At 44.5% G+C, this 27,798-nt stretch overlaps 1 protein-coding gene across 2 annotated transcripts in view; it reads right to left on the bottom strand.

Annotated features, from left to right (window-relative positions):
• Trappc9 (trafficking protein particle complex subunit 9) overlaps positions 1 to 27,798 on the bottom strand; it is a 407,886-nt gene that overhangs the window by 248,889 nt on the left and 131,199 nt on the right. For both annotated transcript variants that reach the window (XM_048358924.1, XM_048358925.1), the window contains one exon: positions 26,126 to 26,250. In XM_048358924.1, coding sequence (XP_048214881.1) covers positions 26,126 to 26,250 — 125 coding nt within the window. The remainder of the gene's footprint in view (positions 1 to 26,125; positions 26,251 to 27,798) is intronic.

Genomic DNA, 27,798 nt, shown 5'->3' with positions numbered 1-27,798 from the left:
AATCATCTCCAAGTGTTTAACTTTATGGTTTTGTAAAGCATAGTATTCTTAATCTCACTTTCCAAATGCCCATTGATAATATAGAAAAGTGCTTTTTAATCAACCTTCTAGTCTGCTGCCTTGATAAAGTAACTTAGTCAAATAGACTTTCTGTAAATATTTTTGATAATATTTTCATGAACAAAGAGTTTTATTCCTTCATTTCCAGTTTGGGTATTTATATCTCTTTTTCATTTCTGGTGGCACTAACTAAACTTTACCATACAAATGGTATGTCAAAGTAATGAGAATAACACCTAGCCTTATATCAGCTTTCGGAGAAGGTAAGTCGTCATTAAACACAATGCAACTCGTTACTCCTAGATTTTTCTCTAGGTTTTTCTGCAGCTGCCCACTAACAATTTGAGCACAGGAGCTTCTAAGTCTAGTTTCCTCGGTGTTTTGGTATCCTACAAATGTCAGCTATGTTGTCAGGAGCTTTTTCTAAATATACTCATATGGTCATGATTCTTATCTCCTTTTCTATAAATACAAGTGTACTGACTGAATTTTGAATGTTTAATGGGGCTTATATTCTTAAAAACAAATCCTACTGGATCCGTACAAAATGTCCATTTTATATATTGCTTCATTTTTTCCCCTTCTTTTAAAAAATACAAGTCTGGGCCAGGTGCTGGTAGTTCACATCTGTATTCCTAGCTACTCAGGAGGCAGGGATTTTAGGATTGTGGTTCAAAGCCACCCCAGGCAGACAAGGTCACTTGACTCTTATCTCCAATTAACCCTCTAAAAAATGGAAGTGTCTGACTTCATCTCCATGGTGCTGGACCCTGGCACACATCCCTGCTAGTCCCCACATGGGGGGTGTGGTCTAGACTTCTAACTTCAGAAAGGTCCTTGTGACTCAATGCCAGAGCCACTACCTTCTCCACATCAGCCCTGTGTGGCCTGGGAAAGTTTACCTAAGAAGTCATGTCAGCTGTCTATGTATTAATCACTCAGGTTTTGGCCTTTTTCTCTGTTTCAGGTAGCTGGAAATTCTATTCAAAACATATATCAAAAAAGTTATTTAAATTATGGTCTCTAGGTAGAGGCAGGAAAGTTTCAGAAGTGTCTTTCTTAACCCATTAATTTATTTTCTACATATTTCAACTAAGTCAAAAGAAATAAGGCCTAGGAATGCTACCCTCCAATAACTGCCCACTACTTTAAATTCGGTCTCACAAATATTTCTGAGAATGGTTGCCTCCCCAAGCTGTTATCCAACAGACAGAAAACAGCTCACACTGATACACTAATGTCAACTGATTTTTAAATGGCACGCTCCACCTCCATAGTGACTTTAGAACATTTGGTGTCCATCGATCTACTGAGAAGTGTCATTTCGTTAAGAGCTTACCAGTCTCCTGCTCACAACTTTCCATTTCATTCTCCAATAAAGAATATTAGAAGCTGGCAGAAAAAAAAATCCCTATACCACTTGTCTATTAAATTCTAAGAAATTACTTAAAGAAAATTCAAATTCCAGGAACACAACTTGGCTATGAAGACCTTCTTGACCTGGCCTTGACCTTTCCTCTCATCCACACAGCAGGCCCTGTGCCTTGTACTCCCAAATCATGGCTCAGACACCAGCTCCCCAAAGCCTATCCACCCCAGGACCAAAGGTCTTTCCCTCCTGAAGCAATATGATCATGTCACTAGATGAAGACTGCCTTCAGAATAAGCCAGAAGCTTCCATATGCATCACCTCACTGATTTCTCACTAAACTGTGGTATGGGAGAAAAATTAAAAGATGGGGTTGAAGTTGTCATATTTTTTTCCCAGTGCTAGCTTCCATCCACTCTTTGGTTTAAAAAGCATGTACTGAGCCTACTTAGTGCTAGACACTGTGCTTGGCTCTGGATAAGAATAAAAATTAAAGAGACTAGGCCTCCTAGAGGAGCACCCAACCTATCTGGGGACAGTTGGTTAGAAGGCTTTCATGTAGACATGGTATAACAAACTTGTCCTTCTCTTCCCTCTTCCCCAGATCCTGAATATCTTACTGAACATGTGGTAAGTAGAAAGAGGAGGACAGGCATGGACACAAAGATGTGACAGAGATAGAAGGAGGCCATCAAGTCCAACAAAGTAACCAAAGGAAACAACTTAGGAGAGATGAACAATATTTAAAATACTTCATATTAAAAATACAGCATTCCATGTCTAACTCTTCTTGTGTGTGTTACAGTCAGAGGCCACCACTCATGCTGAGCACCCAACCAGGCCCTAAGGAGATGTGGGCTACCAGCAGCACTGGGTGCTGGGTACAGTACAGTACAGTGCAGCAGTACTGGGTGATAGTACTCTTCATGATTGCGCTAAGGACAAGAGCCCCGCGTTCTCCGGGTCCCGGAGTGCAGGAGCACATGCACAGCTTAGTGTTGGTGTGTGGATGGAGTAAGGACATGCCCCTGGCTATGAGGACAGGGACTGGAGGAGGGGCACAAAGGAGAGGAAGTGTCAGTGAGGACAGAGCAAGGAGCTCTATCTTGGTGTAGCACACCAAGGACTTGGCACTCCCTGGAAACCGGCGGCTAAACTGGGAAGGATGTTAACTGAGCAGTAGTGCAAATGAATGTCCACTTCAGGATGTTACTCAAGTCGTTTTCCAGGAACGATAAGCTGAAGTGGAATCTGAGAGTCCAGGCCTGACCTAGGCACAGAGGGTAGGAACTACCCTTCAAAAAGGGCAGGGAAGTAGGGTGAGGCTGCCACAGAAGGTCCCCTCTGAGCCTCCGTCATTTTCTCTATTGATAAAGCTGGGTCAGTAATCTCCAAAAGCTACTGTCACAGGCTGTCAGGAGGTCAAATAATAACAAGGACATCAGAAGCCTGGGAAAAGTATAAACCACTGCACAAACTTCCAAGTAAAACACTTTCTCATATTTAACTTGACTGATTTACAAAACAAATTTAAAGAATCCTACTAAAGAATGTCTGTAACAACATACACTGCCTTTTTTTATTATTTCTTGTTTAATAGAATTTTGTCTTCTTTGTTAAAACATTATTAAATATAAAAACTCGAGTGAGGGGCTGGGGATATAGCCTAGTGGCAAGAGTGCCTACCTCGGATACACGAGGCCCTAGGTTCGATTCCCCAGCACCACATATACAGAAAACGGCCAGAAGCGGCGCTGTGGCTCAAGTGGCAGAGTGCTAGCCTTGAGTGGGAAGAAGCCAGGGACAGTGCAGTGCTCAGGCCCTGAGTCCAAGGCCCAGGACTGGCAAAAAAAAAAACTCGAGTGAATATATATGAGTGGATTTAGCTCTCTATTTTGTTCTGCCTAGCTGTTTTTATCTTGCTGTTTTGATTACTACAGCTTTCTAGTGTATTTAAATCAGGTAGCATGATGCATCCATCTTTGTTCTTTTTGCTGAAGACTGTTTTAGCTATTATTGTCTTCTGTGGTTGTTTTTAATATATTTCTGTGTAGCCTTTTCTATATCTGTAAAGAGATAAACCCATACCTATAAGTTTATCTATATAGGTTTATTCATATCTATAGGTTTATCAATGAAGTTTTAGCTATAGGTTTATCTATATCACAAGCAAGCTGCTTGGGAGAATATGGACATTTTAACAGCTTTAATTCTCTCAGTCCATGAACATGGGATAGCTTTCTAGTTATTTGTGTCCTTTTTAATTGCTTTCATTCATGTTCTATAGTTTTCAGACTAGAGAGGTTTCACTTTGGTTAAAATCACTTGTAAGTATTTTTGTAAGCAACTGAGATTGCTTTCTTCTTTTTCACTTATTTTGCTATTAGTTTATAGGAAAGTTATTGATATTTGCATTTTAATTTTGTATGCTGCAGTACCACTAATTAGTTCGAACAGTTTTTTTGGTGGAGACTGTTGAGGTCTCTTTATATAAAATCTGCAAACAGAGACAACTTGGTGTCATCCTTTCCAACCTGGAGGCCTCCTCTTTCCTTCTCTTGTCTAACTTCACATGCCTTCCAGTTGGATACTGAATTGAACTGGCAAAAGAATCATCCCTGCCTCGTTGCACAACCTTGAGGAGAAGTTTTTAATTTGTTTCAAATGTATATTAACTGTGAGTTAGTTATATATAGCTCTTATTGTGTTCAGTCATATACCTGTAAACAGCTACTTAATGGAGGGGGGCTTTTTACCATAAAGAGATACTCAATATATAATCAAGAAAGGACATTCTCTGCAATGAATAGTGCCGTGCTGGGAAAACTGGATCTCCACAGGCAGAAGAACAAAATTAGATCCTTCTGTTTCACTCATATATAAAAGTCAACACAAAATAGATTAGAGACTTAAACTGAAGATCCAACACTATGAAATTGCTGGACGAAAACATAAGCTCTATGGGATTAGTCTGGGCAATGGTTTCTTGGCTATGATCCCCCAAAGCTCAGGCAAGGACAGCTAAAGCAAATAAACAGGACTGCATCAAACTCACACGGTTCTGCCAGCAATGGAAATGATCAACAGAGTAGAGAGATGACTTGCAATTGTACATCAGATGAGGGCTAATCTCTAAAACCTATAAGAAACTCACAGTATTCAATAACAAGACATTATTGAAAATGGACAAAGGATCTGTGCAGATATTTTTCAAGAGAAGACATAAATGGCCAATATATTAAAAAAAAAATCACTCCTATCACTCATTAAAACCACAAAAAGATAGCAACACATGCCCGCTACATTGACTATGATCAAAGAGATGAAAGTTAACACTTGTGGGAAAAAGGAACCCTGATGGCACATTGTAAATTGGTACAGCCATTTTAGAAGATAGTATGAAGTGCCTCAAAAAATTAAAACAGATCTACCATATGATCCAACAACCCCACTCCGGGGTAGACACTCAAAGGAATTGACATCAGTATGTCCAAGATTTCTACAGTCTTAAGGCATGGCTTAAGTATTAGAATGCTTCCAAACACAAGAACATGAGTTCAAACTGCCAAAAAGTCATAATACTTGCTTATAATATAATTAATATTATTTCTAATATAAGCAATTACCCTTTTCTTCTTGATGGTGTATTTCATTAAAAATGTAGTTTTGTATGTGCTGGGAGTATACCTCAAGTGGTAGAGTACAAGGTCTTGAATTCAATTCCCAGAACTGATCACCGTCCCCCCAAAGCCCCCCAAAAATAAACCTGAGATGTATTAGCAGGTTTTGACAAGAGGAGGGGGAATTTATGAGTAGCAAAATATTTGCCTGAAGATGCAGAATCCTCAGGGATTTTTTTTTTTTTTTTGCTAGCTTGTTTTGTTTTGTTTTGGGGGTCCTGGGGTCTGAACTCAGGGCCTCATGCCTGTCTCATTTAACATGCTCCACTGGTGCTCTCACATGATCCCTGCCTCCAGTCTTGCTTTTTGCTTGTTATTTTGGAGACTGGCTTCAAACCACAATCCTCTGGATGTCAGTCTCCAACCTATACCACAGGTGGGAGCCTGGAATGTTAAAGAACTAAAAAAGTAAGCCCCATATTCCAGAATAGCTCCCGTCTTGAAATCAAGTAAATGGAAAACTAGAGCTGCAAGATAATGACCAAAGAAACCCACACCAAAGATAGGTGTTATGCCACTTATACAATCCTATCCGACGCATATTTATCAAGCTTGACTTGGCAATCTCCCCGCACAATAGGCTACTAAGGCTGTGGCTGCATGGGCCTCGGGTGGCTGGGACTGGGCACTGGGTGATGCTTCCCGACATGAAGGTCATTGAGGAGAATCTGATTCCTCACGGGAGTCCCTTAAAGAAGGGTGACGAGCAGCTACCGCAAAGCCCTAAGTCCCTCTCCAATTTCCTCTCACAGCATGGGGACCCTGGAGCCACAGAGGATACTGCCTTCCACACCTCCACACCTCCCCGTGCAGGGTATCCAAGCTGGCTTCGCCACTGCTGCAGGCTCTCTGGGCTCCTTTGGCTCTTTCCATTGCCCCAACTTGTTCCTCAAATAATTCAGAAGCAGAAAAGAAAATAGGGTCCTCCCGAGAGCTCATGGCAGGACAATCTCAATGGATGAGCAAAACTGCTTAAGAAGATTTGTCAAAATAAAAAGTCCCTGAAAAAATTAGATCGCTTAGCAGCACAGCTTCGGGGATGCTGTCATCTGGATGTTGAATGCCCTCCGGAGGCCCAGGTGTTAAAGGTATCAGAGGTCCTCAGGACGGTGGTTGGGGAATGGATGTAACCTTTAAGAGGCGAGGGAGAGCTGTAAGTCACTGGGGGCCTCTCCCTGAAGGGGACTGAAGGACCTGGTCCTCTCCTCTCTTTTGCTTTCTTGCTATAGGAAGGACAGCCGTGTTCCACCCACTCTCGACAATTATATGCGATCTTGCCATAGGCCCAAAGCAATAAGGCCAGCCAAGCACAAGCTGAAACCTCAAAAAAAAAAAAAAAAGCCAAAATAAAGCTTTCTTCTTTATCAGTTGGTTATCTTGGGTATTTTGTCACAGTGATGGAAAGTTAACTAGCATGAGGACTGTGAGAAGCTAAAAATATTCCCCAGCATGAAAGAGTGACAGTGCACCGCCCCTCGGAAGACTTAAACAATCTCCAATATCTACAAGTTCACAAAAACATACAGAGGATACACAGAAATAAAATCAATGCACAAACAGAGGTGCAATGGATGCAAAGAAGAGCAGAAATCTTTGGAGGGATGCCTCTTTCCTGGTCTCAGACAAGGTGACATCTTCCCCAGAATATTACTTCTCCATGCTGCTTTTGGTAGTTCATATTCTATATTCACAGCATGGTCATGTCATGCACAGCTCATTCCTATACCTCTGCCGGATTCTTGCTCCCTACCAAACATCCATTCTCAAGGACTCCGGCCCCACCAATGCAGCCTTTCAGACCACACTCGACATCCCTGCTGCTAAACCCGGCAACCCCTTTGCCAGCCTCTATCCTGCCCTGCAAGTATGGGGTCCTGAAATGCCCTGCCTTCTATTGACTCTATTCACCTTCCTGACTGTCTACTAAGTGAGAGGTTCCTATACACCCACCTGTGCTTCTGTCCATTTCTCTCCCCATTTGCTCCAAGCAGTTGGAACACCCAACCCTGTCCACAAGCTGAGGGTCCCTAATTCCTGCCATTGGTGGAAGCCTCCTCCAGAATCCTGGCAGAGATCTACTCCTCAGTAGCACACATCACCCTGGGTGGTATCAACGAGCAGCCTGAAACCTGCCCTCTTCCCAGCATCACCAGCCAAGGGTGGCTCTGCAAATGTTACCAGATCCCACCCTGCACACAAATACTGTTCTTCTCACATGAGTGCCCTGCTCACTAATGTTCTAAGACCACCTCCTGCAAGCCCATGTCACCTAGGCCTAGGCTCTCTCCTCAGCCTCCTGAAGGGCCTGCCTCATGCCAGGCAGATGACCCACCACACTGGAGGACCACTCGTCCCCTCTCCCCCTGACGTGGCCCCCTGGAGTTCCTCCCACCTTGAGGAAGATCCGCCTGAAAAGTTCTGCCAGCTCACTGTTGCATAAGCCCAGCTCTGGCAAAGCACTGGCACCATGAAAAACTAGCAGCCAAGCATCAAGCAAGAGGAGTATTTGTACAAATCGTGGAGCAGGTTTATCAGGAAGTAACTTAACAATATACTTGTATATGGTGTGAAGATGCTTGTCACTGCGGCAGAACTACCAGAGGACTAAACGGTTAGTAAGGCCTAATCTCACCTAGACAGAGGTGCAGAGAAGACCCAGAAGGACACACACCAAAATCACAGGAGCACACATTTCTGAGGAACAAAACCATGCGGAACATTTTACTCTTCTTTGGACTTTTCTGGACTTCCAGATTTTTCTAAGAAGGACATTCATTACTTTGAGGATAGGAAAGTAACAGGAAGCACAAACAGAAGAAGAAGCTTCACATCTCCTGCCTTGCATGTGATTCCCGTCTCTCTAGTGTCCTCTTCCCAGCATGTAACACAGATACTCCTCAGTGACTCCCACACGTGCCAGTCCTGGGTGAAAGCCCGACTCTCCAGGGCAGAGGCACGCTCGTGACATCTCTCCTGTATCTCGGGCATCACTGCATCGTCCGGTATATTTCAAAGCACAAATACTTTCAGAAAGGCCTGATAAACTGAACACTGAAGAGAAATCAAAGCCAGAAAGTGTTTATTTCCCACCGTCCTGCACCAGCAACTCTGGCCAGAAACCAGAAGAGAAAAGGTCACTGAAATCCTGTGGAGAACAACGAAGCGTGAGGGACGGTGGTGAGTGGAATTCCAAGCAGGTAGTAGCTGGTCCAGAGCAGCTCTGGCAGTGAAGAGTGTGCAGTACAGGCAGTCAGACCTGCCCTCCCAGGGGAAAAGTGGCCCATTCTGTCTCACAAAGGAATGGTGCAGATGAAAGAGGCAAAGGGCTAAACAACCTACTAGCTACACATCTATAATTTTTACCCTCCTGACTAACTCTAGTAAGCTGCTATTTCAGAAGTAGATTTTTTTTTAATCCATAGCAAACACATTGCCCAATTTTACCAAAAGAAGAAAGTGAAATGCGTAAGAGCAGAGATTAAGTCAGGGAAAGCTAACCTCCTGAGCACTGGAGAACGCATCTCCAATGCAGCACAGCTCACAAATTCCCAAGTCCACTACAGACCACAGTCACCTCAGCTGTGGTCCTAACTCTCCGATGAGCAGAACCAGCGCCTCCTAGAGAGGCCATTGGTGTAAGAGGGAGGGAGGGGACACCGTATCATCAGATTCTCACCACCAGACTCCACTGCAACACAATGCAGGAGCTCAGGCTTTTGGGATCCAGAAACGCTCACTGAGCTCACTGAGGGGCACAGCCCACCCCGACCTGCCCGTGCAGATGCTCTCTTTCCTCCACAGCTCTGAGGCCCAGATCGTTTCCAGTTTATGCATCGTAAACTTCCTGATGGATGAATTTGGCAGACTTACTTTTCAGCTGTAGTCTGAGAATTGCCAATAATATGTGCAAAGCACTCAGCACAGTGCACGAGACCCAAGGACCTATCAGCACACAGAAGCTAATGAGTTTTGTCATTTTGCATAAGGCAACATTCTGGAGAACGCCAAGAAGTGGGTTCTGAAAAGGCAGGCTTCAGTCACAATTCCCTGGCTTGTTTATTAAGCGCCACAGGTTGTCATCCCAGTTTTACCCATCACCCTACCCCTTTGGCTACCAGAATAAACTCTAAGAATTACTTCTACCCACACTGCTCCCCTGTCTAAAACGTCTGTGACTCATCATTTAAAATGCAGACTCCTTCATGTGGCAAAGGCTTTTGTGTCTTCAGTTCTGCTTTCTCTGTGCTCCTGACTACGACCCAGCCATTCTCTGTCCACACCCCATCCACCTGGTGCCACTAGAGCCCCTGGAGCACCCACTGAGCTGGGCACCAAGACTTCCTGTGTACATCAGCCACAAGTCAGCTCCTCTGTGAAGGTTCAAGATCTATGGGTGCAGGTGTGTGCAGCAGGTGTGTGTAGGTGCATGCAGGTACACACATGCCCAGCCAGGCCCTCGGAATGAGAATGCCCTAGTGACTCACACACGAATGCCCCCCGGGGAAACACCATTTTATCTGTAGCGTCCCCAGCACCTAACAACTGCCAGGACCAGAGTGACAGGGAGAACACAAACTTCATGCAGGAATGGATGAGAACTAGAGAACAGCAGGGTTGATGGAGAGAGAGGGACTGGCTTGGAAGGACTAGGAAAGGGGTGGGGGGGAGAGAACAGAGAGGGACAGGAACAGGCCAGGCAGAAGCAGGGAGAAAAGGGCAAACTCAGGATAATACTTTGGACATGTACTAGGAATACGCTTTGGGGCTGGTAATTACAATTTTGCTTAATGTTAATGTAAGAGCACTGCTATCTATTAAATACACCCCATTGCTTTATTCCATCGTATAAAAGTCCTAGGAGGAAGCAGCGCACCGTCACCCTCCATAGCAGGCAGTGAGAGGCAGAGGCCCCAAGCTGCACGTGGCCGCTTCCCAGAGGAGGCAGGGTTCCGGCCTGGAACTCCGGTCAGAACCCACGGGGCACTTTGCTATTTGCACTGGCCGCAGCCTTGCTACTAGGACAGACTGCCTTGCCACGGAGGCCTATCCAGATGAAATTCACTGATGTGGATTTTAATTTCCTCTCTCTTTACCGATATATATTGACATTCAGGCCACAATCCAGCCCTTAGGGATCTTTCATTTAATGAGTTCCACGTTACTTTTTAAAGTAGCCATGTCTCTTCAAGAGCACAGAACATAAACAAAAGAACACGGAACAAAGAAAACCAACCAAGACTGGTCATGGGGGAGTCAGCCCAGGCTAAATAGAGGGGCAGATTAGGTGGACTTCAGGGCTCCAAGGGTCTTCCCAGGAAGTGTAGAGGGCACTCGGGTGACCTGGCTGTCAGGAAGGAGGTCCTCGGCTTCCCTCAGTCACCTGTGCAGTGGGATGGGAAGGAAGCTAGCTTCTGGTGCCTGAGTGGCCTGCAGGTTCCCTGGCATCAAGAGTCTGCCTCCTACCCAGGCTGGTGAGGACCACTGCTCTTCTCCTGTCATCTCAGGAGCTGGACAAAAACCAAGACATGCTTTTCCTCAGCAAGTGTTTATGGAGCACATTCAGTGTGCCAGGCACTGAGCTCACATGGGAGGCCATGACTGTGAGCACAGAGAAGCCAGGTGACAGCAGCACAGCAGGCTGAATGCTGCGTCCGTTAGCATGGACAGAGCAGGGGCGCAAGGGACAGCTTCCTGGAGGAGATGCCGTGCGGAAGAGGAGCTCAAAGCACAGTCTGAGCAGGACTTTCCAAGCAAAGGTGCAAGCACTTGGGGTCTGAGAAAGCCAGCTCCAGACTCAAGAGGTCTGCGACAAAATGCCACAGCCCACACTGCCCCAGGATCCCAAGGTGCCAATGCCAGTGTTGGTGTTCTTAAAGCACTGCTGGGACAGCAACTCTGGAGCTGAACTTTCCAGCCCACAAGCGTTTCCATGGCTTCCTCTCAACAGAGGAGCAGATACTGGAGAGCATGGTACATTATGTACACGGACTTGATATCGCTTTTAACTTAGGGATAAACACCATACTTGGTCCAGGACATGAAATCAAGAGATTTTTTTTTCTTTGTTGTTGTTCTTTTTTTTTGGCCAGTCCTGGGCCTTGGACTCAGGGCCTGAGCACTGTCCCTGGCTTCTTCCCGCTCAAGGCTACCACTCTGCCACTTGAGCCACAGCGCCACTTCTGGCCATTTTCTGTATATGTGGTGCTGGGGAATTGAACCTAGGGCCTCGTGTATCCGAGGCAGGCACTCTTGCCACTAGGCTATATCCCCAGCCCTTTGTTGTTGTTCTTCTGGTTCCTTTTCGTCTTGTTTATCTGTCTTTGTGGGGGGCACAGAAATGGGGGGACAAAGGGTGAACAAATGCAGCAGCGGTACTCACTAGACAATATGTTAGAAAATGAACTATACATCTTGAGGGTAAGAATGGAAGGAAACACTACGAGAGAGCAAGGGAAGGGGTGACATTGTCCAAAAAGAAATGTATTCATTACCTGACTTATGTAACTATAACTGCTCTGTACATCACCTTTATAATAATAATAAAACAATTTAACACAACGTACCGGGGACCTAAGTAATGTTAGGACCCTGGGAGTGTTATTCATAACTTCCATCTCCTGTTAAACACTCTTAACCTCCACCAGAATTTTCCAACAATGCCTCAGTTGACTTAAAAAAAAAAACTCAGTTGATATTTGACAAATTTCATTTTAACTTCCAGAAAACAGAGTTCCTCCTCTTTCACTTCTACATGCCTACTGTGTATGCTGCCACAGCACGACTTTGACTCCCCAGAGCAGCTCTGATTTCAAATATTGTATCTCACTGCCATTTATCTGCTTTGTCAGATGACAGGTCTTGATATTTAATTTAAAAACACAGTCATACTTCAACTGAGTCATATTGATGCAATGACTCCCACCTGCTCGCTGCTGTTATTACCAACTCAGAGCTTATTAAAGGGAATAATAAAAAAAAAAAAAAGCACAAAAGCCAGGGGCTTAGGGACAGCACGATGGCCCCCTTGGCACAGGCGTGAACTGCCCCGAATATACCAGCTGGGCAAGGGCAAATGAAGCAGGCTCACAGCTGGGCTCCATGTCCAGTTTGGGTCACAGACACAGTATGGTGACAGTCATGCAGGGAGGAGAGGGACAGAGGAGAGCAAGGAAGTTTCTAGCACTGTGGGAAAGACAACAGTATCATTGCCTAGGTGGATTAAACATTATACAATATCGGCTCTAAGCCTCAGTCACCCTATTCCAAACAGAGATACTGATACATTACAAGTTGTCGCCAAAGTGAAGAGCTCATCCTTTAAAATAAGAAGCAATGAACCTTTCCGAGATTAATGAGTATGCTAAAAGAACAGAGGAGCCAACTTAAAAAGGCTTCCTCTGGCCAAACTGAGACAATTTGAGCAATGAGAATATTGACTGCAAGTGGATCAAAACACTGAATCAACAAAAACCCATGAACTCCGGTGATGCTCACAAAAGAGGGTGAGGGGCTGGAAATATGGCTTAGTAGTAGAGTGCTTACCTAACATTCATGAAGCCCTGGATTCAATTCCTCAGTACCACATAAACAGAAAAGACCAGAAATGGTGCTGTGGCTCAAGTTGTAGAGTGCTAGCCTTAAGCAAAAGAAGCTCAGGGACAGTGCCCAGGCCCTGAGTTCAAGCCCCAGGACTGGAAAAAAATTAAAAAAGAGGGTGAGGACCCTACTGTCTTACCATTGAAATGAGAAAATAAAAGGAAGTGCTTGCTGGTTTTGTAATAAGGTATATGTCATCTCCAAGTAACCAAACAGACCCAGCAGCTGAGCTAAAAGTTCTAATTTACAAGAAAATGCCACCTTATGAAAATAAAATTAAAAGAAACGTTTTATAGAACTAGAGTGACATCCTGAGTCAAGCAGATTGATGACCAGTGGGCATTAAAGCCATTAACTGATTGAAGTGAAAGGTTGGTGTTACTGGCAAAGGACAGACACCCAGAGTATTCTCCAGTGAGAAGAGATGGAGGCAGGCTCAGAGCCTCACTTCCCCATCCGGGTCAGTATGCACTTGCTGGTTTGGACTGCCAGAACCCAGGTGTCTGTGACACCACGCAACCCGAAGCACCAGGTCATATGTAAAAACTCTAGCTGAAAGCATCTTCCCAGACTCCACTGAGCCTTTATGAACAAGCTCCAGTGCGAAACAAACCAGAAAATATAAGAAAAGACTCAAATAACACTGTGAAGAAGCAACTAGAAAAACTAGACAACTGGCCTGCGCTCTCCTGCAAGTCAGCGTCAGTGCTACCTTAGCACAGACTTAAGCAACATAGTGACCAATACAAGTAATATTCCCAGACTGTCTATTGGTATGGACTAGTTATAGTAGAATGTAGGGGTAATTTTTTAAATATTCACTTGATAGAGACAATAAAAATGCTGAAATGGAGAATGGTTAAGCATTAATTGAACAAAATTATGAAACTGTTTTCTTGGGGGGGGGTCTTTGTTTAATATACTTTATTGTTATTACAGAAGTAATATACAGAGGAGTTACACTTACATGACAGGTAATAAGTACATTTGCTTTTGTACAGTGTCATCTGTCCCCTTATTCTCTCTCCCATTCCTTCCCTTCCATCTCCACCCACAAATTGTGAAGCTCACATCCATCAATGTCCAGTGTGCTCCATAGCTATTCTTTTTCACCCTTTCTCCTCAGATTCTATGACTTCTCATGACTCTCTTACAGATACGCACATGAATATACTGTCTATAAGATAAAGAATACAGGGCTGGGAATATGGCCTAGTGGGAAGAGTGCTCGCCTCGTATAGAGGAAGCCCTGGGTTCGATTCCTCAGCACCACCTATATAGAAAAAGCCAGAAGTGGTGCTGTGGTTCAAGTGGAGAATGCTAGCCTTGAGCAAAAAGAAGCCAGGGACAGTGCTCAGGCCCCAGGACTGGTGGGGGAAAAAAAAAGATAAAGAATACAGAATCATCAGAAAAAGAAAAACAAACAAATTTTTAAAAGTCCTTTGTTTCAGTATGCATATTATTTTATATGCATATGAAGAGGCACTTGAGTATTGCACCTTTGTGGTTCTCTCCTAAGACTGTCCTCTTTTGGTCTCACTGAAACAGTGTTTTCAGTGATCTAGTTCTGATCCAGGAGGATAACACACAGGCTCAGAGGCGATCATTAACAAGATGCAGAATGATAAACATAGCACTGGTTTCATGCTCTCTGGGTACTCCTTTCATTTCTGCTTATTTCACTTGCATTACTGAGACCATATTTGCTGACACTGCAGCTGTGCTGAACAGCATTTGTTAGTGGTCTGAAAAGGCCCAAGGTCTAGTAATCTCACATTGCCACTCAGCAAGCCCGGGGCAGTGGCTGTGCAAGGCAGTTCCAGAGTGTGAGAAGGCATCACAAGGGACAATACTGATGATAGCTCTGGGAGGTCATCTGGTGACCTGGCTGGGTGCCTAGGGTAGAGGAAGGATCCTGAATGAGGCCAAGGTGTTAAGCTTCAAGGACAAGGAACACAAAGGAAAACCTAGAGGCCTCTCAAAGACAGAACAGCTGGGTAGATGAGCACTGAAAGGGCAGCACCATGTCCAGTGGGGTCAGAGTGGGCCAAGGCAGTGAGGAAAAGCTTGCTGGGTCTCATTAACAGAAAGAAGGCAAAGATCACAGAAAATCTCAGACAAATGCTGAAGATTTAAGCCAGATCCTAGAAGATCCCACAGTGGGAGAAAAGAGTGAATAGAATGTAACTGTGTGCAGAGCAATTACAGAGAGTGATAATACTGAATTCTCTTTTACTGGAACTCTAATGTCAAACTTAATTCTGCCACCAGGCACTGTGGCTCAAGTGGTAGAGTGCTAGCCTTGAGCAAAAAGAAGCTCGGGGACAGTGCTCAGGCCCTGAGTTCAAGCTCTAGGACTGGCAAAAAAAGAAACAAAACAGAAAGATACCACTAATATTTAAGAGATGGAGACTTCTAAATCAAACATGTGTCATCTACCAATACAAAAGCTATCAAAGGAAGGAGTTCATACTGTTAAAGGCATGGACCTATGTCCTGAGGACACAATATGCTCCTTATCTCTAACTCTTTAAGAACTAGAACCCCAAACCATGATATCTAGAAATCAGAAACATCTAACATTAAAAACATCAATTACAGAATGCTATGTAAACTCACTGGTGCAGAACAATTCTTTAAGTGCAGCAACACAGAAAAATATCAGAAGAAGTAGAACTCTATGTTAAACACAGAAACTCCCAGAAGACTGTCCCTTCAACACCATTTGCAAATAAGATTTTAGGCCAAGACTGTGCTCTAAAAACAGTTTTAAAGAGCAAAGAGAATAAATAATATAAAAATGAGAAAACGAGCCTGTAAGATCAACCTGTCTTGTTTCATTTTCAGAGGCAGCCAGGGCCAAGCAGTGTGATCAGAACACGGGGGGTCTTGGCTCACATTCCCCTCCCCTCTCCATTGCAGGCACTAAGAGTCACCATCTGCCCAAAGCTTTCAGCCACTCTTGTCATCATTTCACTCTCAATACTTTAGAACCCAAAGCAGGATTACATTACCCAAGAGACTCTTCTGAAATGCAGCCTCAGTGTCCCCCCGCAACTTCATCTGTCTTAGTTATACCTGACTCTCTTCCCTACTGATTATGTAACTGCACAGATACTTCACAACTCATCAGGTTCTCTCCGAAGCACTTCATGGCTGGGTGGTGCATCATCACCATGGGAAGAAGCTTATCCCAGGAATGCAGGGTTGGTTTGACAGTCTAAAACCAACAAGCTAGAATGAAAAACCCAAACCACGAAATTCAGACACAAAGCACTGGAGAAAGCTAGCACCCACCCCTTGTTCAAAAGAGAAATCCTAGCAAACTAAAAAATTTTAGGTTCAAAAGGTAAATAATTTATCTTCTAAGTTGAAGAACTGCTTTAAAAGTCAGCCAGGGGGCTGGGAATGTGGCCTAGTGGCAAGAGTGCTTGCCTTGTACACATGAAGCCCTGGGTTCAATTCCTCAGCACCACATATGTAGAAAATGGCCAGAAGTGGTGCTGTGGCTCAAGTGGCAGAGTGCTACCCTTGAGCAAAAAGAAGCCAGGGACAGTGCTCAGGCCCTGAGTCCAAGCCCCAGGACTGGCCAAAAAATAATAATAATAACAATAAATAAATAAAAATAAAAGTCAGGGGCTGGGGATATGGCCTAGTGGCAAGAGTGCCTGCCTCATATACATGAGGCCCTGGGTTCGATTCCCCAGCACCACATATACAGAAAATGGCCAGAAGTGGCGCTGTGGCGTAAGTGGCAGAGTGCTAGCCTTGAGCAAAAAGAAGCCAGGGACAGTGCTCAGGCCCAGAGTCCAAGCCCCAGGACTGGCCAAAAAAAATAAAAAATAAAAAATAAATAAAAGTCAGCCAGAACTTTCTATAGCATCTAACTTTTTCCTGCATCTCATCTTACATTTTCTTTCTTGCTTCTTGCCTTTAGTTTTGTTTCAGGGGTTGTAATAACAGCCCTTCACTATTTACAAATAGTAAAGCAGCAATTTTCTATGTCCTAAAATGGATGAATATCAGGTAATTCTGTTTCCTATTTTTCTTGGCAGGATGAGGAAAAACAGAATGCTCAAGTTCAGACTGACAAAGCTGATAGGATAGGGAAGGTCATAGAGCCACTACCAGTGAAGGTTTCTCCATGACAACAGTAGATGGTCAAGATTCCTCACTGTGGTCCCACCCTTAGCTTACCATTATTAGTTATTGGCATACTTCTGCAGAACTGCTCCAAATATGGTCAAGTAGCTTGTACTTCCTTGACTTGGCTAAGGGTGGCCCCCAGGATAGAATGCATACCATCAGTCTCTGGAAGTAGGAAGATGATAATGATATTTTTCCCAACTCCTTCACTAGCTGCATTTTAGTAGTAGTAGCATTTACTAACCATCTAACACGCTAGACATTTCTGCAAGACATGGGAATAGATAGGAAAATGGTATGCTATGCCTTTCTGAAACTTAGGGTGTAGTGGGCAACAGACTGGTAAACAGCCAAGAATTCATCAAGTGCCAGGGAGATAGCACAGGAGTAGAACACACAGCGAGTGAGTCAGCAGGGACCTGACCTGATTGGTCCCAGGACCCCATGTCACTCTCTGCAGGTGGATTCTGTGTGATCTGCCTCACACGAGAAATACCATTGACATGCAGAATTCATTTCCATTCAGCAGAAGACCTGAAGGAATCATCCACTGTGGCAAAGCTGGCAAACGTGAGGGTCATTAAGTCTGTTGACACCAAATAAACATAGGGCTTGTCCGCCCTTGACTTGTCTGTGGAGGTACTTCTGGAAGTGGGGATAGAATTATTTTGCTTTGATATGGTCTCTAAACTGCTTTGGCTTTTATAGGAAATAATAATGTCACTTAAATGTCCTTATCCAAAGCAAGCATATTTGTTTTCTGTCAGTCATTCTGAATGGCAGACCTAACTCAATTTTCTTGTTTGGCAAGAATGTGATGAAAGTACACATATTCTTCTACTGTCTGGTCCTGCCCCCACTGTCTGCAGAATGCAGCAGCACAAGCAGACATGTGATAGAAGTCTACATGACCCACACCCAGTAGATGCCTCGTTGAATGTAGCAGCACAAGCAGATCTGTGATGATGGTCAATGACACACACCCAGAAAGTGCCTCAGAGTCCCAGAGATCCTGCCAATAAGCCACAGGGCAACTTCCAACAACAAGGTCCCACACTCAGAGGATTTCTACTGCTGTACTGCTATTGATTCCCAACTGTGGAAAGCCCTGGGCTGGAGCAGGGCTGATGGGCTTATGTATTTCCAAGACAGGCATTTCTATCATTTTCCCCTCATTTTAATGTCTAGGTTTAATTGTAATTGTAGGTTTGTTAAGATTTTATCACTAATGTTTATGAAAATCCCTTCTTGGGTATCTAAAGTTCTTACTTTAGATCTTCCATTTACTGAGATCCCTCAAACTGAGATCTTCAGAGCTCACCCATGCTCATCTCTGTAAGGCACATCAGAAAGGCCTTCTTCTTAAGGATGCCATAGGTGTGTTCTGTAGACAGTGAAAATCAAAACAGTGAACAAGGAGTCCTTTCTTAAGGTAGAGCCCTCCAAATGAGGTTTTCACAGTGGTGGTGGTGGTAGCAGCACCTGAGAATTTGGCAGATGCCCACCAGATTCCTACCCACCAGAGCTAGAGGACAGGGACTCTGAGGATGGCACTTAGCCTGCTGGCTTATGGGCCCGCCAGGTGACTTGATGTACTCACACATCTCTGTGATGCACTGGGGTGAGAAGATGTGTGGACCACTCGGACTCAGAGCCTGACTTAGGAGGCAACTGAAGCTGTTCAGTTTCTCTCTTGTTTGTCCATTTGACATTTCCCTGAAAGCTATTGTATGCCTGTCAGCCCCTACTTGGGGTATGAGAAATGCAGAGACTGATAAGGTACTGTCCTTAGACTTAGTTAACTCACAATCTACTGGGAATAATCTAGCATATAAATTATGTAAATTTTGATAGCTGATGTTAACATTCAATCAATACACTCATCTCAGTAGAGTGTCCCAGACACAGTGTGAAAGGACTGTCTACACCTGTTCCTCCTCTCATCCCGGGCCTGGGGTCTACTACAACAGCAAGTAGCAGCCACTCCTGTTTCTTCCTGTTCTGGTCCACATTTGTCTCTTCTACAAGAGCATAGCTCTGGGTCTTTGTTCATTGTTGCATTCCCTACAAGGCATATGCTAGCACCCCAGTAGATACATGTTGAGTTCATGAATTTGAGGAAGGGTTGTGGGAGGGTCAGATGAACACAAAAGCCACTAGTTCTGGGCATCACCAAATCTTGGGGTTAGTTTGTAGAACTCCACAGGCAACAGACTTTTCCCACATACCTTCTAAACTTATTAAGTTTTGAAACTGTTGAGCAGATTAAAGGATTCCTTTGAAGCTTTTATACTTAAACTTTGCAGAAAGAATTCCCCGTCTCTATAACTATCACTGGGACAGATTAGAAATAATTTGGAGCTGAATTGGAATTGCCATTTTGTAAGCTTTTCTTATCTACCAGGGCTAATAGCAGACACTTACTTCTTTACAATAGCTGGGAGGAAGAGGTATTATCTGCCTTTCACAGAGTGGAAACTAAGGTCAGATAGGCCAAAAAGCTTATATGCAACTGCTCTATAAATACAGCTTGAATCGATACAGAATGGTTTTATATTAAGTTTGGAAACAGAAATTATCCATACACAGCCAGTGTGGCATCACAGAAACGACTGTGTACAGGCTTTGGATTCTGTGTTTGACTTTTAACTTTTACTTTTTAACTACTTGACTCTGTGGCCATATTATTTAATCTTTCTGAGCTCTCAATTCAGCAGTTTCCACTTGAATAATGTTCACGTGTAGTCATGAGGAAAGTAATTTGTCAATACCATTGAAAATAGAAAACACACCTGGTGGGGCATCAAAGCCCTGTGCTTCCCTCTAGCCTGGACACACGTAAAGGTTTGGTCTTCCCAAGCCACCAGGATCCAAAGAAGGGCTTGGATTTTGAGATTAAAGCTGAATGTACTGGGGTCACCCTGCCTCGGTCTCCCAATTTCTGTCACTGTCACCACTGTCTTCATCTAGGAAACAGGCTGATGGTGAGAATGGCAAAATTATGGAAGGCAGAGTACTGGGCACAGCACTCAGCACCAAGTGAACATCGGGAGATAGAGGCAGGGTATTTATAGTGACTTTGCCACTACCCAGGTGGTTGTTCCCTCCACTTTGTCCCCATCATCATGTGCACCTAGAAAATCCACCTGCACTCTAGGACTGACAACAGCCTTCCTAGGGGAAGACATCCTCTCTGAGTCCTCTTGGTTCAGGGACCATCACCTCTGCTATAGCACTTCCCTCCCTGTCCTACCTCTTTCCTCTCCCCAGTTCCCTTCACTCTCTCAGCAAACAGAGGCTTGCACTGAGACCCTGATGATGCACAGACAATTAAGGCACCCCCTCCATCCAGAAGCAGTCACAGCCTTCCAACAGGTGAGGTGAGGACCTTCAAGACTCTCTCTGCCTCTCTGCCTCTCTCTATATATATCTCTCTATCTCTCTATCTCTCTCTCACCCGCTCGTTCTCACTCTCACTATCCATACCAAGATTTTTCCAGAGCAGGTAGCACCACAGTACCTCCCACATATCAATGTTCTGGAAATGCTCAGTGACATAATACATACTCTCCTACCAGGTGATGGGGAATCCTGTGCTCTAATCCCAAAAGGCTTGCCAGAACTTGTTTTAATTTTAACTTAGCTTGATTAAGAAATTATGTTATTTGTTGCATAGGATAGGGTTTTTTATGTGGGTATATTTGTTCTCAATTTTTTCTTTATAGATTCTTCCACTCTTACCATTGGAACCATAGTTATTAAAATGTAAAAGCATATGAGAACAGACCAAAATTGTTTGAAAGACTGCTATAATACACAGCATCTTCACATAGATAGGTCACTGGAATGGGAGATTGTGACAGAGGAAGACCCAAGTGTGAAGTTGTACTTGGCCTCACAGATAAAGGGACTCTCCAGTTTTCGTCCTGGCAGAGAACATTTGACTGAGTTATCTAGTACATCTATATCAAAGGCAGGCTTAAAAAAAAAAAAAAAGGCAGGCTCCATAAGCTCAGGGCCATGGGAAACTTTCAGCGAGGGGAACTCAGACACAAAAGCAAAGAACATCATCAAAATGTGGTGCATGCAACAGCAGAGGTATGTGCAGGGCGGAGCAGAACACAGGAGGAATATGGCAGAAGGGTAGTGTCACTCATAGGAAGGCTAACATTCCAGGGACTAAAGGAAATAAGAAAGCCACAGTCTTGGCTGGAGGTGAGGGATGCAGGGGAGCCTTAGCGTCCTGGGAAAGCACATTTGACCTTTCTCCCATAAGAACATGTGTCTGTGGATATCCCTTACGGGGAGAGGAAGCTCTCTGCAATTTCTCGGTAGCTGGGGGGTTTTTATTGGAAATGGGTGCTAGGTTTTGCTAAATGATTGTTCTATACCCATTGAGATACTTATAATTTTTCTTTTTTAATTTATTAAGATGTAAATTTTTCATTTTCTAGTGTTAAACCAACCTTGCATTCCTCAGGTAAACCTTGACGTACTTACCATTAGATAGTATAAGCTAAAATTTTGCTCTAAATTTTATATCTGTGTTCAGGAGGGCTATTAGTTTGCAGAGGTGTTTGGGGCCTTTGCATATTTCTCCCCATTAGCTCTCTATTTTGCTATAGGTCAATAGTGACCTCATAGAATGAATGACTTGGGAAGGATTCATTCTTTTAACTTCCCTGAAAGAAGAATTTACACAAATTTCACATTATTTCTCCATTAAGGAATTTTCACTATAAGAAATTTTAACAAAAATTCAGTTCCCTTGATGGCTACAGAGGTATTCTGATAAATCCTTTCATTTTAGTATAAATTTTTAGCATAAAGTTGTTCCTTGGGGCTGGGAATATGGCCTAGTGGTAAAGTGCTCACCCTGGGTTCTATTCCTCAGCACCACATATATAGAAAAAGCCGAAAGTGGTGCAGTGGCTCAAGTGGTAGAGTGCTAGCTTTGGGCAAAAAGAAGCCAGGGACAGTGCTCAGGCCCTGAGTTCAAGCCCCAGGACTGGCAAAAAACAAACAACAAAAAAGTTGTGCCTAATATATCTCTGTTGTCCTTTTAATATCTATAGACTTTATTCCATTCCTAATAGTAGTAATCTCTGTGCTTTTCTTTGGACAAATATGGCTAAAAATTAATGTTTCACTGATTTTTGTCAAAGAACAAACTTTCAACTGTTTTGTCTACTTAGGGTTCTGTTGTTTCTTAAACCATTGACATCTGCTCTAGTCTTTATTTCCTTTCTACTTTTTTTTTTAATTTCTTAAAGCTGAAATGCCTGGCTCCGTGGAAAATGTCTATGAATTGGTTGTAGCTATTACACCTGCCAAAGTTTTAAAAGAAGCTGGCTTGTATGGGCCAACCAGCCTTCCAACACTATTGCCCACAGACCTGAGGGAGGCCCAGCACCACACCTCCCATCAAGCTTGGTTTTGTTAGGATTTCAAAATTGCTCTCCAGCAAGCTAGAAGCAAGTGTGAAGCATTTACAAAGCAATACTGGAAATGGAGAGGAAAATCTATTAGGCCACCAGAGAACACATCAGGCAAACATCCACAGTGGTCTGCACTGCAGTCAGCTCTCAGTCTGTTCTGCCATCATTCTAACCTCTCAAAATGCCTTATGTTCCAGAGCTGAGCTAGTTCCCTCTCCTCTGTGTGGCCCAGCTCTGGGGGCTGGAAGCTGAACGCTTTCCACTAACAAAACTATGGGCAGTCTTTAGTGACTCCTGATACAGCCAATCTGACTTTCTAGGCATTTTTGCAGCCCTAGCCCAGGACATGGCCTGGCCACCATGGGCCCTTTCAGGGGGCTGTCCATCGTTCCTTGTCATACTTTGATCACATTCACACACTTCACACGTCACATTTGGTTTAGAAGGTGGTTACTTGAGGACTGCATAGCACTAAATACCTGGACAGAGGACCAGAGAGCCAGAGCTGATGTGAGCCCATACATATCAGACTCCAGAACACTCAGGAACCCTACAATGCTGCTTATTCCTGAGATGCTTCTGCGGCTTACAGCAGGACTAGGACCAGAGCGCACGTTTCTTTAAAATAAAAGAATGAAGCTCCAATTTGTGCCTATTTCTTTTCCTTTCCTCTATCAGGTGCTTATATTACAGAATTCACCCAACAGCTTTTGAAAAGAGTATGACTCTTCCATGTTATATACATGAAATGACTGTTACATGAAAGGATCATGACCATTCCTATTACATACATGAAAGGAGTGTGTCTGTTCTGTGGTACATGCATAAAGAGCGTGACTATTACATGTTACATGTGTGAAAAGAGTATGGCTGCTCCATGTTACTTATAAGCAAGCTGAAAGGCAGAAGGATCACTCTGATTTTACTTTTTTTTTTTTTTGCGGGGCCGGCGGGGGGGCTGTCCAGTTCCAGGCTTGGGACTCGGCCTGAGCACTGTCCTGGGCTTCCCTTTGCTCAAGGCAAGCATTCTACCTCTTTTGCCACAGCACCACTTCTGGCCTTTTCTGTTTATGTGGTGCTGAGGACTTGAACCCAGGGCTTCACGCATGCTAGGCAAGCACTCTACTGCTAAGCCGCATTCCCAGCCCAGAAGGACCACTCTGACAGTGGGTTTTTCTGAGGGGTTTTCCTCAAACATGTTAGCTCAGAACTCTATCACTGAGCTCTACCAGCCCTATAAATTTCCAAGATGCAGCTGCTGTACATGATCTGCTTGAGTCCCAGAGGCATACTCCTAAGGTGTGCAGCCCTACAGGCAGGAGTGTGAACACACACAGTCCATGCTAGCTAGCAGAATGTTCCTCAGGAAAACCTGAAGAAATAAACATTGTCCTTTTCCAAGAAGACACTTTCAAAGAATTGTTTGTTACCATGACACCATCCCTTGATGATTTTACAAGTTTTACCCCATTCCAATTAAATGACATAGCTCCTGCCTCAGAGAGAAAGGTCTTATAGATGGCCCAATGACACAGATGTCCCACAGAATGCACCATGAGCCACATCCCTGGCACAGACCACACCACGCCTCTGACAGCCCAGTGGCCCACCTGACCACCATAGTGTGCTGTGGAGGACCACAGGTGTGAGACTATCAACATGCTCATCAGGTGCTCACTGAAGCCGGCTACACTGCTCCCCTGTCCATAGCACTCCCTGCTCCCCTCCCTGCATGCCTCAGATGGTGCCCTGTGTTTATGTGAAAGGTCCCTCATAGCCCCATGCACAGTCCAACCCCGATGAGAGGTGGCAGGAAGGATGTGGTGTCATACCCTTCTCCACACGCCTGGGCAGGTCTTCCTAAACAGCTCCCATGCTCAGCTCCTGGGATGCTTGCAAGAACTGAGCAAACTCAGCGTGTAAACCACAGCACAGGTCAAACTTTAGTTCTTTTGTTTCCAGTTTTCCTGGGAGAAACCAGGGTGAAGGTACCCTGCTGTCCAGGTCCTGCTGTGGGAGGGGTAACACGGCAGAGGGTAGAACACGAATGCTGAACACTGAGGAGACCACAGACTGAGCAGGCCCAGGGCAAGGTACAAAGGGCCTGTATCACTGCACACAGCACAGACTCAGGACTATTCCACAAGCACAGCTGAAGAGCAGCTGCAGTGAAGGGAAGTGTGGGGTTGTCCATTCTGGCAGGAATAGCACAAGACAGGGCAAGCGGGAGACACGGCAGCATGGGATAGGATAGTAAGCTCTGACAGTAAGCAATGGAGGGGGAGAAGGGCAAAGCAGGATTTAAGGGTAATGAGTAAAATAAAGGGACCCAAGCCATGTTCCTTTCCCGTGGAAGAGTCCACACCCCAACCTCTGGAATCATGTGATAATTCAAATGAATGCCAGGCCCTATAGCTGTGTTATAGCAGTGTGCAAACAACTGCACGGCCTGATCCCCCACAGCTGCTGAGGACCCATCACTAATCCCTGTACTTACAAAGGCAACTCAGCACTAAGAGCACATGCTGAGCAAGCTACTGTATGCAAAGCAACAGAGGTCGTTTATAAGGAGTTTATGTGCTCAGACACAAGAATGTTGATCATCTGCACGTGAAATTGCATCTGCTCTCTCGCTCTCTCTCACTCATACACACACGGTAAAGCTCGAGTTACAATAATACCATAAACTACTACTCTAATAATATTTAAGAAATAAAGTTGAGGTATACTCGGCTCAGAGGAACATCTTTTCAATGAAGCATTTTTTTATTACAACCTCAGCTTTGAAAGAACAGCAGAACGGAAACAGTCGGAAGGCAGGACCTGTAGAATGGTCAGGGACAAGTAGACTAAACCTGCCCCCAAAGCAAAGATGAAACTGGTCTAAGGCATCCTGAACAATGACATAAAGACTCTTCATACCCATCAAAGGGACATAACACATTGAAAAGCATTGATCCATAAAAGCATACTTCTTGGTAAGAACTGGCAGGCGGGGGGGGCGGGCGGGGAGGGGGACGACAACATTGTAGGATTCTAGCCTGTGGCTGTTCCCATTGCTTCACTACCCCAAACTCCTAGACACCCAAGTGCTATCTGGGCAGGGCTTAAAGGAAGATCAGCAGCCCGCTGCCTGCAGAAAGGGCTGGCCTTTCTCAGAGGAGAGGATGGAAACCCACACTGAGGAGTGGTCACAGCTACAGCGGTTCTCAGAGCAAACAATCAGAGCAGGCCAACACTGCTGCTGAGCTGCAGCCACAAACCTGGCCAGTGACAAAGTGGCAGGGAGGCTCTGATGCACCTGAGAAGTCTGAGGCACGCGCCAGCTAATGGAGACCATGTAAGACCCCCTCTCCCTCGGGCCTTGAAGGTAGGTGCCTGCATGGGTGGCCTGCAGTGCCCCCCGGCACACTCAACTCCGTTCCTGTGGCCCATGGGCCGCAAGCATCCCAATGTTACCTTGCTGTGCTTACAAACCAAGAGCTGCAAGGAGCTGCCAAAGGATTAGGGGGGGAATTACAGGATACATACATCAAGAATAATTGTGCAATAAATACATTTTTTCAAAGAAGTCAGAAACAACAAGAAATCATCTAATCACTGACCTCTTTGTGTCTAGCCCCAAGTCCCCACAGCACAGGGAAACAAGAAAACACAAGGCACTCAAGCTTCCTCACAAATGCTTTCCAGAACATTCCATCAGACAGAAAAAAAACCAACCCACTTTCAACTACATACTTCTCAGAAAATTGCTCCGAACCTTCTTAGAAAGGCTTTCCTTTTCCTCAAAACCAAGAGCCATCTGTGCAGCCTGGCCCTTGGCAGAGGGGACTCACCTTTAGGTGGCTGAGGTCTCCTGCCTTGCTGCCCTCTGAGGGGTTTGCAGGTCTGCTCTCCACTCTGGGCCGGATGACCTGACGGAAAGGACTGGACAAAGGAAAGCCACTCACACTGATTCCATCTAGGAAGTAAGGACAGAAAACCTCGGTAAATAAAAGAAATGCAAATCAAAACAGCATTGCAATTCTACCTCACCCCACTAAGAATGTCCTGTATCAAGAAAACTAACAATAAAAAATGTTGGAGGGGATGTGGCCAAAAGGGAACCCTACTTCATTGTTGGTGGGAATGTAAACTGGTTCAGCCACTCTGGCAAGCGGTATGGAGATTCCTCAGAAGGCTAAACATAGAACTCCCCTATGACCCAGCAGCCCCACTCTTGGGCATCTACCCAAAAGACTACAAAGAACACACTAAAGCCACCAGCACAACAATGTTCATCACAGCACAATTTGTCACGGCTAAAATATGGAACCAACCCAGATGCCCCTCAGTAGATGAATGGATCAGGAAAATGTGGTACATATACACAATGGAATTTTATGCCTCTATCAGAAAGACATTGCCCCATTTGTAAGGAAATGGAAGGACTTGGAAAAAATTATACTAAGTGAAGTGAGCCAGACCCAAAGAAACATGGACTCTATGGTCTCCCTCATAGGGAATAATTAGCACAGGTTTAGGCTAGTCACAGCAGAGGATCACAAGAGCCTAAAAGCTATGCCCTTATGAATGCAAAAGATGATGCTCAGTGAAATGAACTCCATGTTATGGAAACAACTGTTATATCACTGTTGTAATTACTTTCAACATGCCATGTAAAACCGTAGCTTCTATTGTTGATGATCCTCTTGTATCCCCTTCCTGTGGTTGTCCCCGCGCTATCACTGTATCTCATCTGAGTACCCTGGATGCTGTATATACTGGCATTAGAACTAGGGAAGTGAAAGGGACAAGGATAAAAAAAACAAACTACTCCAAAAGCAATACTTGTGAAACCATTTGGTGTAAACCAACTGAACAACTCATGGGGGGGTGGGGGGGAATGAGGAAGGAGGTAACAAATAGTACAAGAAATATACCCATGGCCTAATGTATGAAACTGTGACCCCTCTGTACATCACTTTGACAATAAATAAGTAATTATTATTTTTTAAAAAAAAAACCTCGGTAAGACATAAACTCACATCTTTTTGTTTTGTGTCATTGCGTGTGTGTGTGTGTGTGTGTGTGTGTGCGTGCGTGTGTGTGTTCACATGCACACATGCCAGAACTGGGACTTGACATCAGGACCTCATGTTCTCACTCGGCTTTCTTGGTCATGGCTGATTCATTGGTCATGGCTCTTTCACTTGAGCCACACTATCAGTCCAGCATTTTTCTGGTTAGTTTGAGCTAGAATCTTATAGACTTTCCTTCCCTAGGTTGGCTTCAAACCTTGACTCTGCAGGTCTCAGCTTCCTGAGTAAGTAGTATGACAGATATGAGCCACTGAAACTGGGCTTCCATTTCTTTCTTCTTCTTTATTTTTGTCAGTTGTGGGGCTTAGAGGCTGGGCCTGTGCGCTGTCCCTGAGCTCTTAAGCCCAAGGCTAGTGCTCTACTGCTTGAGCCACAATGCCACTTCTGGTTTTCTGGTAGTTAATAGGAGACAAGAGTCTCATGGGCTT

This window comes from Perognathus longimembris, chromosome 12, assembly GCF_023159225.1.
Source record: "Perognathus longimembris pacificus isolate PPM17 chromosome 12, ASM2315922v1, whole genome shotgun sequence".
Lineage (NCBI taxonomy): Eukaryota > Metazoa > Chordata > Mammalia > Rodentia > Heteromyidae > Perognathus > Perognathus longimembris.
The sequence above is the reverse complement of the archived record's forward strand: the minus strand, read 5'-3'. Positions and strand labels throughout refer to the sequence as shown.